The following is an 18,990-nucleotide window of genomic DNA, read 5'->3' as shown; positions in this document are numbered from 1 at the left end:
TGTTTTATTAATAAAATTTGCCATTAAAGTGATGGTTTTGTAGCAATAATGCACTTAAAGCAGCCATTAATAAAGAGCATTAACATGAAGGGGAGACACAGAGAGAGAGAGAGAGGGGGGGGGGGGTAGAAAGAGAGTCACCCACATAAAGAGGCAGAAAGGTAGTTAAAGATGGACAGACAGACAGACTGGATGTGTGTGTGGGGGGGGGTGGGGGGGTGTAAGAGACAGAAGCACTGAGGATGAAACAGGGAGAAAGAGAGAGAGACAGGAAGAGTCAGAGACAGAAAGAACAGCAAGAGTGAGAAACAGACAGAGAGAGAGAGAGAGAGAGAGAGAGAGAGAGAGAGAGAGAGAGAGAGAGAGAGAGAGAGAGAGAGAGAGAGAGAATAAGGGATGACGGTTAAAAAGAACAGCATACAGACTGACCCCTAGGTGGCATCAAAGCCTTGTGCAGTGTGTAAATGTGCTGGAGACAGAGACCCCTGCAATCTCACCATGCTGCTCTCCCCTCCATCCTCCCACACACACACTCTCGCTCACACACACACACACACACACACACACACACACACACACACACACACACACACACACACACACACACACACACACACACACACACACACACACACACACACACACACACACACAGTCAACTTCATAAAGTGGGATTAAACTAAAGCCGAGTGAAAAAGAATTCACATTTACGACGCTGCTTTGCTTTTAATGAGCTTTGGCATCCTTTATCAAGCTGGTGCAGTCCTCAAAGAATTCAGCTGGCTAATTAGTATGACGTATTTCCTTATCGTGTTTTCTGCTTTTATTGTCTTCCCTTGTGTGTGTGTGTGTGTGTGTGTGTGTGTGTGTGTGTGTGTGTGTGTGTGTGTGTGTGTGGGAAGTGGCTTTTATGTTGCATGCTGAAAAAGCGGCTTTATGGCCTCCTCCGGTCTGATAGGTGCCACTGTGCGGTTGCAGAAAACAGATTGATGTCCTGCAACGATGACTAAAAAAAAAAAAGGTGGAATAACATCACTACCTACAAAAATATCTGATTTTTAAGATTAGAGATTAGACTTTAAGGTCAGGGTTTGCTATTTGACACACAGCTCATGACAACAGTCACGACGACGGTGGAAAGTTTTAAGAGAAACAGCAAAAGAAGGTCAGGAAATAGCATGAGGCTAGTGATTCTATACCATATGCTGCAATCTTTCTTTACTAAGATCTTAAACAATAACCAGTATAATTTACTAGCTTTTAATTATATGCAGATTTAATACCTGCCCTCAAGAGTAGTTTTTTCTTCTCTCTTTCTTTCTCTCCCTCTTTTTTTTTTAAAGTATACATAAAGTAAAAAAATTACACATTTTCTTTTGATCTTCTTTTTTAAAAGTAGAATTGATATACGTAATAATAATTTACATAATTAATAAAAAAAGTTAAATAAAAGAGATTTTAATTACAAATGAGTGGGCACTTTGAATTAGGTTTGTTAAAAATTTTCAAACAAAAAGAAAATAAAAACTCTGATGTCTTCAAACCCACAGAAAGTTCTGTTTTAGTGCTCCAGTGTTCTGGAGTTTCTAGGTTAGTAAATACTTCAGAGCGAAAGGTCAGAGTTTGCCATTTGAGACGCGGCTGGTGACGACAACGAGGACAACGGCGGACGCAGTATGTTGAACATCGGCGTGTATTAAATAGCTAAATGCTTTACAGTTCGACAAGGAAACCTGAGGTTCCCGGACGCCTCTGCTTCAACACTGGGGTTTTTAAGGATGCCTCCAAGTTGATTATTTTCCTACAACAACACAATTTCAACCAGACTGCAGAGTCAGTGCAGGAAATATTTGTTTGGTTTTTAGTCACTTATGTTAGACATCTCTATCTCTCTCTCTCTATCTCTGTGTAGAGCCAAACATGCTACTCATGAGCTCCCAGTGATCCTGACCGCTTCTGCTCTCCAGACCTCCCTGATCCAGTTTGATGCCCTATTTCTGGTTGGAATCTCATCACTTGGAGGCTGCTGCTGAAAATGACACCGAAGTGGACAACCGGAGATATATGGGGCTGCTGTGGCTAATAACTTGGAGACCATGTTGGTGGCTTGGGAATGCTGTTGCTGCGGTCCGTTCAGGGTCAAATTTCCATACATTGATGGTTTTGGCAGAGATGAATTTATGCTAAAACGAAGTTTGACGAAGCTGCTGAAAAGCTCAAGTGTAATTGTTACACAATTACACTTGACTATATAGTGTATAGTTGTAGAATGAATGGCTTATCATGACGGTAAACAGATATTCTTTCATAACGTGACACTATTGACATTTCTTTCTGTAGCCTAGCTTCCGTTTTATCCAATAGACTAATCCAACTGATTAGATGATTTCTATAATGGAAATATTTGGATCTGTAAATAAGATGTATTTGTTATTATATCATTAGATGTGGAAAAACTACTGGGAGTTGGACTGCTGAAAAGTCTGTCAATCATACAAGGACAGATCCTTTTCCCTGGCTGGATTTCTAATTTAAACGAAATGATTTAATAGAAGGTGTTTTCAGGCAATCAGTGTGTTGGTGTCACAATTTTTTCAGGATTTAGGATTTTAAAATAGACCATATATATAATGGAAACTACAAAGAAAGTGTGTGTGCGTGTGAGAGGGAGAGAGAGAAAGAGAGAGAGAAAGAGAGAGAGAGAGACAGAGTGTGTTTGTTGTTTGCGTGCTAGAGTGTATACTTGTGTGTCAAGAGAGAGAGAGAGTGAGAGAGAGTGTGTGTTTGTGTGCTAGTGTGTGTGTGTGTGTGTGTGTGTGTGTGTGTGTGTGTGTGTGTGTGTGTGTGTGTGTGAGTGATTTAAAGCTCCTGTCGGAGTGGTGGATATGACACAAGTGCGTTTAGTCATATACACTCGGTTCATTAGGCGGCTGAAGCTGTGTGTTACACGCTACATTGAACCACCTCTGGCCCTGTCCTCCCCCCCCCCCCCTCTCTCTTTCTCATTCTCACAGGCCCAGTCAAAGCTAGTCTCCAGAAAGCACAATTAAACTTCATGACTGTGCATATTTGCGCTCCCCATTTCCGTTTATTACAAAGGGCGTTCATTAATCTGCCTTTTTTTCCCTCTCTCCCCCCCTCTAAGAATGCGTTTTCTGTTTTAGTGAGGCGTGACGGATACCGAGGTGAATTTAAGCGAAGACGGCTAATTAAATCAGCGGTAAAATGCACAAGCCTACATCTGATAAGCCCTGATGCTTGGGGGGAAATATAACGGTGAGCGAAAGTACTTTCACTCCGTTTCCAATTTAGAGCATAATATTAAATCACAAATTAACACAAAAGCTTAGCCTCTGCAGGTAAATTGGCTGCCTTGTTCAGTGAATGCATGGTTTTAGGGGGTGGTGTGGTGTCTATGTGCCGCTTTGGGAGCTCTAACACCTTCAAAAAACACTTAAAAAAAAAATATAAATAATCGACCAAACATATTGTTTTATTTCTTTGAAGAAACGTAAATTAAAACATTGCAATATTGATCTTCATGGCATCTTAGATTACGGTTTCCTATCAAATATATTATATATATATATGAAAAAGTGTAACACTGATGATTGATGAAGAGGAGGAGGAAGTTTGTGAAGAAACTATGCAAGGTTTCGGAAGAACCCAAAAGAAAAGCACGTTTCATCCGTGACTAGCAGATACCACCCCCCCCCCCCCCCACCCCTCATTAACAAGATTTATAGCAGCTGAGAGATAGCCTCCGGTGCAGATGCATTTGTAACTCTGTGTCCCTATTTGAGGGAAAAAATAAAATAAAAAAAATGTCTATTAAAATATAAACAGATGCACAGCTAAAGAGTGGTAACTTTATTTAACATACTAAAACAGCTTTTTATTTTGGGGGAAATACCAATATGATCTATGCTAACTAGAAAATACTAGCAGGAAGAGAAAGGAAAAAAACCAAGCGTATGTTGCTGGACTGCAGGATCTCCACGTGCATTAATATACTGAAAGACATTTAATGTTCATTAACTGACAAATGTATAGATATTTGTAGATCTGAGCATTTGTGCAGTATAAAAACTTGTCTTTAACTTTTTTGTTCTGACAAAAGTAAAAGGTGTCACTTGCCATAAATGATATATATGATATATATGATATCATATATATATATCATATATATCATATATATACATCACGGATACATATATCAGTGTTTTTTACGATATATATATATCTGCTGCTTCATGTCATTTGCCCTTACCTGTGATAAAATCATCATAACCTACAGAGCGGTAAGGTTTAACACAGCTCATTGTTTATTGCTTTAATTGGCAAGTTTGAATGTAAGCCAGCTGACACAATAATCTAAGACCGTTATTGTGTGCTTAAGTTCTATTCCAGGTCCAAGTCTCAACGTGCTGTTTTTTTTTCCTCCCAACACATCGTCCCAGAACTGTGAAGTCAACTGTGTCACAGACTATATAAAGAGGAACTGTAAAGTCCCCAACAAAACATGACCTGTTCATCCACAAGACTGCGCTTTCATCCGCTGTAGGTTTCAGCCTGTGTATGACTGATCTATTTCTCAATGCAGCCGTGTATAAGAGACCACCAGTGCAGGCTTATTAAAATCTATTCAGGGCTGAGTAATGGGGCAGGACCATCACCTTCACTCTTGTTTACTCCACAAATTGGCCCCAGAGAGAGGAGGAAGGCGTATGGCTCGCCTAGTTAAAGTGATAGAGGTGACGCGTCTGCATTGATTTTCTCTCCATCTTCATAAACTCCTAGTGCCTAATAGAACAGTGAGGGCCGCTGTGTGAACCCAGGGCTAACACCCTATGGACAGGTCCCCAAAGGTCCCTTACAGCCTCTCTAAATCACACTAACCTTTAGTCAACATTGTGGTCATGAGTGTAACAAGCAAAAGACGTCCACCTACACTATGAGACTCTAGAGTCCTATTGCCCTTGTCTTCAAGTGCTTTTAGAGCAAACTTTATGCATTTCACCTTCTGGATGGAGACGGAGTGTACAGGTTAAGAGCAAAGAAAGTCGACTGAGGACATAAAAGCTTTGTAGATGTTAGATGTTATTTTTGCTCTCTGTGCGTGTCAGTCTATTACACATTTAGGATATCCCAGAAGAGAACCAGATTGATGTAGGGATTAGCAGATCAGAAATGACATCATCACGTGGAGCAATATAAAAGAGAAAATACGCCTTCCCAGAAGAATGGAGTTTATACCAACAGCAAAGGGGTAATAAATCTGGAATGGAATGTTCTACAAGCACATATAGGTGCAATGTTTAGGTTTCCACAAACGTTTGGACATATAGAGGGTATATGTACTCTTGTAAATAATGAATTATCTTTATAGCAGTCTGGACACTTTGTTTTGGGAAGGTTTCTTTTTCCTCAAGAAAACATTTTAAAAATCCCATCCTAATGCTAAATCTTCTCTTTCTAGATTTTGCAATACATTTAAATATGCAGATCAATTTGCAAATCTCATGGCTGGTCTTCTTGATTCACGATATTAGCCACGCTTCCCACTAGCGCTACAAATCTGATGTTAACTTGTTTTTAGTGGTATAAACAAAGGATATATATAATATAAGTAATAAGATCTAGTGAGAAAAGTGACAGTACTTCACCACAGAGCTCCTCTCAAATGTGAATTTATAGCATATCTGTTCCACTGATTGGAACGACTGCGGCCGAGGGCTTCCAGTGCTTAAGTACGAGATGAAAAAAATTTAATTAAATATTTCAGTATAAATGGCTTAGTATTCATTTGCTACTGACATTTACCACGGCAAATTCTTGAATAGTTAACACAGAGAAGTGCATTATGGCAGTAATTATGATACCACATACATTTTTTAAAACTCTGATCGTTCTTTTCCATCCACATCAAGATGCTGAGCGAACGGCCCAGACCGATGAGTAATGATCTTCATTTTCTCTTTCAATTTCCCATCCACAGTAAAGCAGCCAGACTGAGGCACTTAATTAACTTAATTAGGCTAACTTAATTAGGCCGTTTTGCAGGTCACTGTGCGAGTGGTCTGATTGATGACTGCGCTTGTAAAGGTAATCGCCTTTAGAACTGGGTTTAACAAACAGCATGTTAACTGCGGGATCATAAATAACGCTGAAGTGCTCAACACAGGGCCGTCTGACGTGTAAAATCCTGAGCTTTTAACAACCGAGTTTAATAAATTTGACGTTAAAAAAAACGGAAAACTCAAGGTCACAAAAATGGATTAAAAGAAATTCAGTTTGTTCATAAACAGCCACTTGTTTGTGATTGAGCTGAATCGACTGACCAAATGTTTAAGTCTTCTGGGCAGCTAAACTTTTCTCACTGTTCTCTTCCTTTCCTTTGGGTGCTTTATTCACTTTTGAGCCTTCAAAAGCACAGTAGCTCACTGGGACTCTCCATTTGCCATGGGCATTCATGTTTATCGAGTTTTTTGACTCAAGTGTGTGAGGTTGCTGAACTCTTCCCATGCTTTCAGAGTCCTCTGGGTATTACCGAGCCTTGTGGTGCTGTAAAAACAGAGCCGATATGCCCGAACCCTTCATCACGGGAGTGTAAATAAGGCTCAAACAAGCCCTGCTCTGGGTTCTGACAGGCTCTCAAATTAAAGGCCATCCATATATTACAGCAGAACTGTCGTTTTATAGCCCGAATCAATTCTTCGAGGCTCTGGAGGTGACGGCACGGGAGAGCGGCCCACGATGGCTGGAGGTTTATCTAACATGTGCAGGCAGGGGAATACGCAGCCAGTGTAATGAACTCAACTCTACCTAATAAAGGCTTTACTGCAGCGTACTGACCCCATCACACCCTGCATATGCCGCTACACCCATAAACCAAACATGATGTATCTTTTTTTTTCTTAAGACTTCCTCTTCTTCCTTTAAAACAGGCGGACGTAATTAAGGGATTTTATGATACAGTGGGTACGCACTGACAAGTTGTCCATGGAGAAACTGATTTAGCAATTCTTTATTTTTTAATATTATTATTAATCAAGACCTGAGAGGCAGAAACCCATCTGTGGTGACCTTTAAAAAGCGTTAAAAGAGAAAGTTAGAGAGGGACAACCTAGCGAGACGGATCAAATCACGCCGTGCATCACGAGTATCTTGTCTCAAACCTGCGTAGAACAGAGCATGAACCGTGATGCATGTGCGGTGTTTTGCCCCGTGCTTTGATCGAGCTGTAGTGTATGAGAAGATGGCAGTGCAGAGCGTAAGCCTCTCTCATTTCTCTAAATGCTTCTCTGCTCTCATCTAAAAGTCAAGGCTGGAAGGGATAACAAATCACCTCTCCGGTTCCACTTTTCACTACTGCTGCTTCTTCATTTGCCAGCTGCCAGTGAGACAGAGTGACGTACATCTTTAATGTCGACCCTCCCTCTACCTCAGACGGAAGGTGAATCACAGATACGTTAAAAAAAATAAAATAAAATACATGTGGACCAATTGCACATATGGCAATATATTACAGATCTTAAAGCATCACATTGGCACCGAGCGTAATCAATGAGATAATACATTTGAAGGAATCGAACTGCTCAACATAAGAAAAGAAAAAGTACAATTGTACATTGTGTACAGTTAACTATTATTTAAACATTTAGTCATTACATCAAAATCAAGTCATTCTGCTCAATCATAGCCTTTTCCTGTGTCCTGTATCTTTCCTAGAAAGAAAAATGAAGTTATTTTAATATTGTTTTGCTGCCAAACTAAATAATGAAAACATAACATCTGTCCATCCAATTAGACTTAGTCAAATTAAGCCCTTAGGATATGAACAGATTTATATGATATGAATGTTATGAACTCGTATCCCAGCTTGATCAATGATCAAACCACAATCACATCAACCCCTGACTCTAAAATTTGAATTTAATGTGGATCATCTGATACTCCAGAGATTTACTGTGCAGATGCTCGAGGACTTTCTTAGTTGTCTTACTATTTAAGGATGAATAAGACTTGTAAAATCCATCATAAACTGCATAGTATCTACTCATTTCTGTAAAATCAACAAATAATGGGTGTCTGATATCAGCTAAATATCTGTAAATATCCGCATCAAATGACATCCAGTTCTTTAATAGCTCTTTTTCACTTATTTAATAAACAGTTCTAGTTTTAAACAGTAGTTTTGTTTTCCCAAAAGGAAGTGACACAGTGAACATTTGAGATCTGCTGAAGAACCAAAAGTCCAGGGAGTTGAGCTGGACCTGATCCAATCATTAACCCTAACCCTTGATCCAGAGATGTAGGAGGAGCTTGAAACCCCCCCCCCCCCACCACACCCCAAACCTAAAAAACCTATCAGGTGTGTATAAAGTTATAGCCGTTGATATTAAGGCACGGTTACTTGCAATAGTTATTTTGGGCAGACAGAGAAAAGGAAACAGCAGGGGAAGAAAACAATGGTAGTGAAACCGTCTCTAAATTCAAACTAGATAAAGATACCAGGTCGCAGCGGCTGCTACAAGAGAAAATCTGCTAGAACCGAAAAATGCGCATGCCAGAGCGAGAGCGAAAAGTGTGTAGCCCAATTTTTGCAGGCTGTGTGTAAGCGTGTGATTAAACGGGATTGCGTCTGGGCTTTCAGGCTCTCTGGGGATTGGAGCGGTTCCCCCTGCAGGCTGCCAGCGAACTCGCTTATAAAGTGAAGGCTTGCTTAATCCGCCGTATGCCTCCCACTGTCTAAATCTCCTTTCTCTACCTCTGCTCAGCGCTTTTGTTCACAGCCGCTTAGCCCTTGTGTTGTAGCAGCAGGTCATCATTCTTATACTTTCTTCTGCGCTTTTGACTTACAACACCTAACACGGTGCGCGACGGGGGTCACCTTTTCATTCAATTCTTAGGACACCATGTTATAAAAGCCAGGATTTGAGAGAAATGTATTTCCTTTACAGAAGCATTTCGCATGTTTAGCTCGATAACTTGAGGAATGAAACATAAAGTATAAGAACAATACGCAATTAGACAAGCAAATCCATACAATAATTAGCAGGACTTGTCATACTGCTTTAATTAAATGTGGAAGAAATAAAAAAAAAAGAAAAGAAAAGAAAAAGAAGTTATTTCCTTGTTTTCCCATTCTCATATCAAAAGGAAACATGAACGCAAGAAACATGGACCATCATGGCCGACCCTTTCAGTCAAACCACGAAACAAATGTCTCTCTATTGTCTTTAACCTTTTGATGTTACCGCTGAACGGTAATCCTGCGTTACCGTTCCTGCCATGCAGACATCCCACTATGCCTTTTACATTCCACTTTCTCTTTGGCAACATCAATTAACCTCCATTTTGCATGCAGATAGAGCCTGGCAGGCCCGAACTGGCCTTTTAAAGTTAAATTGAAAAGAGGGTACATTTATTAACTTAATTAGGTTTGGAAGTTGAAACACATTGCCTTTGATTCAATGAGGGAAGGGGGGAGTGACTGGGGAAAAATCACTAGTGGTTCTGAAGGAAAGACATTAAAATTAATATAGAAAGCAAGGTTTGAGTCAACAGCATGCTTTGTCTTGAGAAATGAGGTAAGAGCTTTGGCCAGACAAGCATTCTGAGAGAAACGATAGCACCGAGCTCTAAGTCACTCTCACACAGCTAAAACATATATCGGATGATCCCCCCGCCCTGACCGCACCACCATTAGTGTCCTTAAAATTTCAAACAAAAGCCACTTTGCTTTGATCATAGACAGAAAGAGCCAAACACGTGTGTATGCTGTGTGTGTGGGGGCAACATCATGGGCAGTATTCTTTCACTGTATGTGAACAGCAACAGAGATCTCGAACAAAATTTATTAAATCTTCTTATGATGAAAATATGATTGTATTTCAAAGAAAATTCTAAGCAGTGGTGTTTGATATTTATACTGTTTGATAGTTATACTGTTTACCTGTAAGTCTCAGTGCAAGGTGTGTGACAGCTATATTACCCAACTGTAACCAAATTCATAAATTAGAATTCAATTAATTAAATTATTTAATCTATTTTTTTATTATAATATTGCATTGGTTTTACATTAGAAAAAAAAAAGTAGTTTGAGGGTTTTGAATGGGACCCCAACTGCTCCATCACACCCTAACACCCCCTCCCCTCAACACCACCAAAACAGGGGGATATTTTAATTTGCCCCCAAACCTAACACTTTTAGAACAATTTATGTTGTGATACTTTGCTTTTTGTGATAAAAATGATAAACCTTGCATCAAATAACATACATTTTTGATTAAATGGGTACTTTTTTAAGTCCTTAAAGAGCCCCCCTCCTCTCTCTCTCTCTCTCTCTCTCTCTCTCTCTCTCTCTCTCTCTCTCTCTCTCTCTCTCTCTCACACACACAACAACTGAAAACCTAAAAATTATAATTGAGCTCAACACCACAACCTCTATTTGACCCACTAGTGTAATTTTTGTCAATTTTCTTGATCTGCATCTTGTGGCGTAATGGAACGCGATCAGCTGAAGCCATTACAGCCACAGCGACTCTCACCTTTGACGATGAGGTGTCACATTCCTCACAGATCCAGCCATAGCCTGTCTGCTTAGGCGACTTCTTCAAGGGAGGGTCCAGGCAGCCAAAGTGGTAACACAGCTGACACTCGTCACACCTACGATGAGAGGGAGAAGGATATTACCAGAGGGAATACAGCTCAAGGCAGGGAGTATCGCCTACACTGACACGTACACACACGCGCTCTACAAGTATCCCTGCCAAGAAAACGGCATGGCCCTCATCAGGCAGATTTGATCGATGGTGACAGAGCAGATTCCTGTCAGGTAACAGATGCTTAATAGATTCAAAACACATTGGCACAGCACCTCTCACATGGCCTTGTACAGCCATCATAAAACACGCCAGCTTGATTGGCTCGGCTGAAATGGGATTCAGTGCATCTAGCCAATAAATCTTTAGGATTTTTTTTTTAACTTATTTCTAAGCCAAGGGGTTTAAAAGGGAGAATTGGTCTTATGGGCATCCACCATTCCTATACACAAACCTCATGCATAAACTCAACTGTGTTTTTTGTGAGCTGTAAAAATAATAATAATAATAAAAAAACAAACAAATGAAAAACATGAAAAAAGCCGTCCAATGTGGAGCCTAAGGAATCTGAACCAAGCACTACCTTCATTTATCATGCATGGGCTATTATTGGTGAATGCCCGGATGCCCTTCAGGCTGGCTTTCATGCCCTCTCCCTCTCCTTCCTGTCCGTAATTAACTAATTATGAAGTAATCAATAGTGAAGATTCAGATTTGGCAATGTAAATCAGATAAAGCAGATAAGGGTCGAGGAGGTCAATAGGCACCCTCCCTATTTGTCTACATTATGTGGATGAGGGGTACTAGGTTCTTGTCAAAGAGGAAGGTAAGAGGAGAAAAAAAAGGAAAAAAAAAATTAAAAAGCACTTTATCAGTTTATTGGTCTTACATCAGACCTCTCCTTCCATCAGAACTCAATGTTCTAAAGTATATCTATAATATATTCACAAAAATGCTTGGTGAAGAAGAAAACAGTGTTAAATGACGCAGAAGCCCTTTTCGTAATTTAGCCGACCAGTGACGCCAAACGCTAACCGAGTGGGATATACACACCTCTAGCCGATGCTGTATGGAAATTATTTACATCTTTACATTTGTTAGAGGTTGAACTCTCCACCAAAATAGTTCACAACAGCTAGATACGAATCTGGTGTGATTGCTGGATCAGAGTAAAATAATCACATAGTTTTCAACCATGCAACCAAATAAAGTAAATGGAAAAAAGTTTGTGGACACCTGACCATAAGTGCTTGTTGAGCATCCATTCCAGATGTAGTCCTCGTTTGCTGTTATAATAATAACTCCACTCTTATAAGAAGGCTTTCTGTTAGATTTTTGATCATGGCTGTGTGGATTTATGATCATTCAGCTATTAGAGTATAGCTTTATATACACAGGGGAATGTCATGCTAAAACAACTTTGCACCAACGGTTTGTCAGGTGTCACGAACCTTTGGCAGATATTTTTGCAAACTTATATTTAATTGGGTTTCCAATTGTGCAACCTGATGAGTACTGAAATAGACTTCCTGATATAGAGTCAGCTCTGGTGTATCAAACCTACTGGCAAAAATGGCTTTAATCAAACAACAGTAAAGACTCAACAAACCAATGATAACCGAACCATGATTACAGCATCAAGTTTTAAACAGTACAAATCAACAGTATCCACAGTATCCACAGGAAAAGTGGCTTAAGGTGAAAACACAATAGTCTATAATAAACACTATTAGCATTTAAAATAAATAGTATTTATTGTCCAGTGAATGGAGGAGAAAGAAGAAGGAAGAAGAAGAAGAAGGAAGGAAGAAGAGGAGGAAGGAGGAAAGATGAAGAAGTAGAAGGGAAAAAAGAAGTGAAGGAGGAGGAAGGAAGGAAAAAGAAGGAAGAAGGGGAGGAGGGGAGGGAAGGAAGGAAGGAAGGAGACGAGGAGGAAGGAGGAAGAAGTAGAAGGAAGAAAAAAGGGGAGAAGGAGGAAGGAAGGAAGAAAAAAGAAGGAAGAAGAGGAGGAGGAAGGAAGGAAGGAAGAAGAAGGAAGGAAGAAGAAGAAGAAGAAGAAAGAAAGAAAAATAAGGAAGAAGTTGTTCTTCCTGTGTGATACTGATCAGTGCATCGTTTGTACTTCACTTGAAGCTGCACTTTAGGATTGACATGAGACCAACATTTGACTAGCCAAATGCCAAACCACAGATCTTAATATCATTCTTAAACCTTTAACATTCAGAGAAGGAATAGAAGGAAATCAGACTCGTTCAATCCTAACAAACCTGACATAATATCCTTATTATGTGAGTCATCGTTTTTTGTGAAATAGCAAGGGTTACAATTTTCCATTCAAAACGATGGCAGGATTTTTTATTCCTAAGCTCGTCTTAATGGCGTACATTGCTCATGTCCTGATATGCCAAGCTCATATCACTATCTAATCCACATATTCATTGTGACAGAGCGATGAGGAAACAGGGTGCCCTCGGGGACAGACTGTCAGCTCCAAACTGCCTCCATTACATGATATCTCTCTGAAGAAAAGAAGCCGAGCGAGAAACATTGCATTCTACTCGCATCCTATCGTCCTGTGTGAAAAATAAGTAGATTTTAGATACGGAAATTAATGGTGACTAAATAAAATAGTCAGTTCATTTAATATAGAATTACTAGTTTTCACAGGAGGTCTTGTAAATTTGTACAATTCTACAAATCCAAACAAACCATGCTTTGTGGCTTAATTTTGAGTTGTTCTAATGATGCTAACAAGTTGCTAATCTTCCTGTTCGGAGTGGCCACAGAGGGTTATCTGGTCCACATATTTGATTTGAACTGGATCTTCAGTGGAAGGACTAAAACTGAACTGGCTCTTCATGGCTGGGCTAGAACTGAACTGGCTCTTCATGGCTGGGCTAGCACTGAACTGGCTGTTCATGGCTGGGCTAGCACTGAACTGGATCTTCAGTGGCTGGGCTAGCACTGAACTGGATCTTCAGTGGCTGGGCTAGCACTGAACTGGATCTTCAGTGGCTGGGCTAGAACTGAACTGGCTCTTCATGGCTGGGCTAGAACTGAACTGGCTCTTCATGGCTGGGCTAGCACTGAACTGGCTGTTCATGGCTGGGCTAGCACTGAACTGGCTGTTCATGGCTGGGCTAGCACTGAACTGGCTCTTCATGGCTGGGCTAGAACTGAACTGGATCTTCAGTGGCTGGGTTAGAACTGAACTGGCTGTTCATGGCTGGGCTAGCACTGAACTGGATCTTCAGTGGCTGGGCTAGAACTGAACTGGCTCTTCAGTGGCTGGGCTAGAACTGAACTGGCTCTTCAGTGGCTGGGCTAGCACTGAACTGGCTCTTCAGTGGCTGGGCTAGCTTCTTGCCCAGGAATTGAACCCAGGCCATTGCAACAAGACCGCAGGGTTCAGTTGCAGGACCACCAAGAGGCTACTAATAATGCTAAGTATTATAAGCATATGATAACCAGTTAACCAGGAAGACAATAACCTGATCATTTAGTTTACATCCTAACAGACTAATAATACAACATGCTAGGGTTAAATCATGCATCTAAACTACCTAACATAAAAAAATATCATCATTCAATCACTAGACACCAAAAATCATGGATTTCCAAAGGGTTTTTATTTTTATCTATATCGTTTCAATTCATGAGTAATGATAGAAACGCAATAATAAGACAACATGATTGTACTAATTGCAGTACAATACTAATTAAAGGCTTATAGTAGGAACTGAAGCCAATAAGCAGCAACATCAGCGACATCATGAGCATGCATATCTGTGAAGGAAAAGGGAATTCAAATCACCCAAGAGGCCTCGCTGTGAAAAGAAGACAAATGATCAGGAATGTGTGTGTGTGTGTCCTGCTAATGAGCACACACTTATTGTAGCATACAGTGAACGATTGATTTCGCATGAACCTTCCACTCTGGTGAATAAAGAAGGAGCAAGAGGCAGGAGACTCCTCTTCACTCCGCAGGAGAGTTTAAGACCCGTGGCAGCCGCAGGAGGCCTGCGTTTTATTAGCGCCGGCCATGACGCTTTGCCATTTCACATCTTTAATTACTTTGCCTTAATGAACCTTTTGTTGTGTATCATGGTTTACCATCTTTGAATTAAAACACTGCTCAGCCATGCAAGCCCGAGCAGGAGCGAGGCAGGTGATTATGGGTAATTGGAATTCAAAATGACGAGACCTGAGCACTGAAATGGCTTAACCTTTTCAGTTTCCTAAACCTTTACATGCACATGCAAAGAAACTGCATGCTAATTATTTTTATAATAGAATGCAACAATTTCATCCTCATGGTAAATATTGCTGAAGGTTTCCCTGAGCAGAAGAGGAGATTTCAGTAATCGAAAAAATGAAAAAAAAAAAAAAACCTTACATTTCAATTGTAAAAACCTGCATTTGAAAGATGATTGTAAAAGTCAGAACATGACCACTGAGGTCAAAAGGGACCATTTAAAAGTGTCTAAACATGGAAAAAATTTGAGCATTTGTGCTTACTTGATTTTTCAATAAATAAAAATGATTTTTTTTTTAAAGCCCACACATTACATTAAGGTCACTTTCACCTGTTCGTAATCAATGTCTTATTTACTCTCAAAGCCACACAGAGATTGAAACGCACACATACACAGAGAGACAAACAGATAGACAGACAGACACACAGAGACACACACACACAAACATACACAGACAGAGACAGACACACACAAAGACAGACAGACAGACACACAAACATACACAGAGAGACACGCACACACAAAGACGGACAGACACACACAGACGAAAACAAATAACAGACACACACACAAACATACACAAGAGAGACAGACACTCGCACAAAGACAGACACTCACACAAACATACACAGAGACAGACACACACACACACAGACAGACAGACAGACAGACACGTACACAAATACACACACAAACAAAGACAGAGACAGACACACACACAAAGACAGACACACACAAACATACACAGAGACAGACACACACAAAGACAGACACACACACAAACATACACAGACAGAGACAGACAGACAGACAGTCGCAGACACCAACATACAGAAAAGAAATACAGAGCAACCCAAATATGTGAAGTAGTTTTGGTTCAAGCAGAGAATGTACCGATAGGAAATCCAAAACACTTGGGCTTTCCCACAAACCAAAAGTTTTCATTTGGTATGTAGCTATTTTTTTATGAGAATAATATATTCACAGCTGAGTGACAAATCCGGATTAAGCTACACAGTCCCCTCCGGCAAGATCAATTAATTCATAATAATATTATTATTTACTGTAAACTAACTGTTTACGGTGTTTGATTATAATATATATATATATATATATATATATATATATATATATATATATATATATATATATATATATATATATATATAGAGCTTTGACTAAAAATGTAATGGCCTTGCTGTTACAATACTTTCAGAGGGCACATGCATACAACATGCTATTCAACATGTTGAAAATGAATCTATCCGGCTAAGAAGCTAGCCATAGTTGAGTCTTGCAGATGAGATGCGAGACAGGACTTCATCTCTTAGCATAAACATTAAAAGAAAATAATAATCATGAACTAAAACTGATGCATTTATCTAGCTAGCTATTTCACAGTATGTTATTATAGCATGTTAGCTATTCACCACCATTTAGATGAATCAATTTTCAGTGAATCCGAGCACAGGACTGGGCAGCACATTAGAGCTTTTATTTTAAGTGCTTGGACTAAAAGAAGTTGTCCAAACCTACTAACATGTATTAAATGTATTAGTCATCATATTAGACCTTTTAAAATAGAATCTCCCACCTTCAGGGTTATTGGGGCACGCAAAGACTCCTGAAAACTCCCATTTTGAGCTCCCATTACTAACCACGTGGAGCAATTCTACCTCTTGCACCGAAGTCTCAGACGAATCCCTTCCTAGTATCTGTAATACGCAGGCACCAGCCTCTATCTGCTCTGAACATTGCTCTCTACAACCAAGGTCCTCGATGCTATCAAAGCAATTCGGGTGCGTTTTAATCATTGGCAAAATCGAGCTGCTTTCCTCTCTCTCCTTCTTCCCTCTCGAGGCCCAGACACAATCCAATCACTCATAAGAGGCTCTATTGATTGAGCTAATCTTATTGGGATGCGGACTAAAGGAAGGGGAGAAAACACGATTGATCGCTTTTGTCCACGACACGTGTTGCTCTTGGACGGCAAAGGTGTTATCCCCTTTCATCTGCTGTTTAATCTCAGGGAAAGTTCTTGGAGACCCCCTGCTGTGTTCCCTGAGCACCAGATTTTCAAAGTTCTGCACCGCTGGTCCTTACAGAGGCGAGCTGTGATGGCTTAATTCAATCAAAGGACGTTTCAGAGAGATAGCATACAGTTTTGGATAAAAGAGCACAAGAAGCGAGTAGGCATTTAAGTTATTGGATCTTTGCTAATGCAGTCATGTCTGGCATTTTGTTTTAAAGGAAACAGCAATTTTGGACATCAGGGAGATTCATGCTGTACTTAAATGTAGACAGAGGAAAAAAAAGGAAAACTTTAGTCTCGGTTTAGAGTAAATAAATGAATGAACAGGAAAAACAAGGGGAAAAAAAGAAAAGCTACTAACTAACTAACTAACTAACTAACTAACTAACTAACTAATAAAGACATATTAAAAATATATTTCTTGTTTTTACCCATACAAATAAATATGTTTTAAAACAGAAAAGTTGTAATGTATTTTATTAAAAATATTTATTAAAAAATGAAAATAAAATCATGTCATGAATTTTAATGCAAGCAAATATTCAGCTCAGGCAAAACAAATGTAAAAAATGATGCAGAGATACAGCTTCATTCATAAACATCATTTTATCAATTTAGACTGATGTGCAATTTATAACTCCACATTCACTCATTAATAAAAGTGATGAATGACAGAGTAAAACTGACAGATAGCCCACCCAAACAGAAACCTGGTATTAAAAGAGAAACCTTCTTTTTAATATATGCTGTACAAATATCCTGGAAAGTATGTAGAACACGTAGAAAAATTGTACTGAGTCACTGAGTAAACCTGTGTGAAAACTGACTTCTGGTCCTGAATGATTGTTTGTGTTAGGATATGCCTCCTGCCAATCATTTTATAGCCTCTCTACAGACCACTGCAGATCTTGGGAGTAGAGCATTTGTGAACATGAACAAGAATCATTCAAATGTCAAACTTGACTAACCTTTAGAGACCTAATATAAAAAATACTAATCTTACCTAAGTCACCTTTAAGGAAGCCAACAGCTGTTTAGGGCTAAGCCCATATTCCAAGCATACGAGGCAGTGTTAGGGAATTATATTTCAGATAAAACTAAACCGAAAACAGCATTATAACACCTAAATTAAGGCGGAATTATACTGAGAATGTTTGAACATGTTAATTAAATGGACCTTGTTTGGGGATTAATCTGCACGCCAATTCCCTTTGTGGATTAAATTAAAAGTGAGCAAAAGCAAATTTCCCAGACTGACCTTAAATAATGTTTACAGAAAGGTTGGAAATCCATCACTGGTAATTTAAACAACAGTTTACTTCAGAGCAACAGCACAGCCTTAAATTTCCCTTAAAGAAGCTTTCTTGAGTTTCTTCTTGCTCAAAAGTATGAAATTCTTGATACTGAACATGATCGCAAAGAGATTGTTCGTCCTTTGTAAGGTGCCACCGACTGGTGATTGCGAGTCTCGCTCTCTATAGACCTGCTTTTTCTACAAACGGTTGAAGAAATGCTGCAAATTTATCACCCAGCTCGGCCGCAATTACCTGAGGAGAGGCCACGTGAGCCGGATCAATAGAGCACAAAGCGCCGGGCCATTGACCGGCGGCCATGACAAAGTGCCCCAACGGCTTTTTGTGAATCCCTTCAATAAAAGAAGCAGATTATTGGCCTTCCTGCACTTTTTGATTAACGTTGAGATGGGAACAGTATTATTACAAAGCTATTGTTTGACAAGAAGGTGTTGCTAAGACTGGGAAAGTAAGTGAGGAAAAAGGCACACTAACTCGTTTTTATTAACTCATTACCTAACAGCTCACTCAAACAGATGCTAAAAGGTTGCACAGGGAGATGGAATATGGCACAAGAAACTTTCAGAAGTAAGAGCTGTGTCTAAGTTGTGTTTTTCCTCCTTGTCTTCAGCAGGGGGCTGAAGTGAGTCGAGCTGACTCACCGCATTCGCACATCGTGCTCGAGCGGAACAACTATTTCAGACACTTCTTTTTTTTCTAAGGGAGAAAATCTTTAGGAAAATAGGTAGGAGAAGAAAAAAATGGCTCTGATTTTTTGCTTTTCCAGGAAATCCAGGACCTCA

The 18,990-nt window shown here is 39.7% G+C and overlaps 1 protein-coding gene across 2 annotated transcripts in view; it reads right to left on the bottom strand.

Annotated features, from left to right (window-relative positions):
• The window catches only part of phf14 (PHD finger protein 14), a 79,637-nt gene that overhangs the window by 5,988 nt on the left and 54,659 nt on the right, over positions 1-18,990 (bottom strand). For both annotated transcript variants that reach the window (XM_027133776.2, XM_047816094.1), the window contains exon 17: positions 10,554-10,671. In XM_027133776.2, coding sequence (XP_026989577.1) covers positions 10,554-10,671 — 118 coding nt within the window. The remainder of the gene's footprint in view (positions 1-10,553; positions 10,672-18,990) is intronic.

Source organism: Tachysurus fulvidraco, chromosome 7 (assembly GCF_022655615.1).
Source record: "Tachysurus fulvidraco isolate hzauxx_2018 chromosome 7, HZAU_PFXX_2.0, whole genome shotgun sequence".
NCBI lineage: Eukaryota > Metazoa > Chordata > Actinopteri > Siluriformes > Bagridae > Tachysurus > Tachysurus fulvidraco.
Note: the sequence above shows the minus strand (reverse complement) of the source record. Positions and strands in the feature narration are given on the sequence as shown.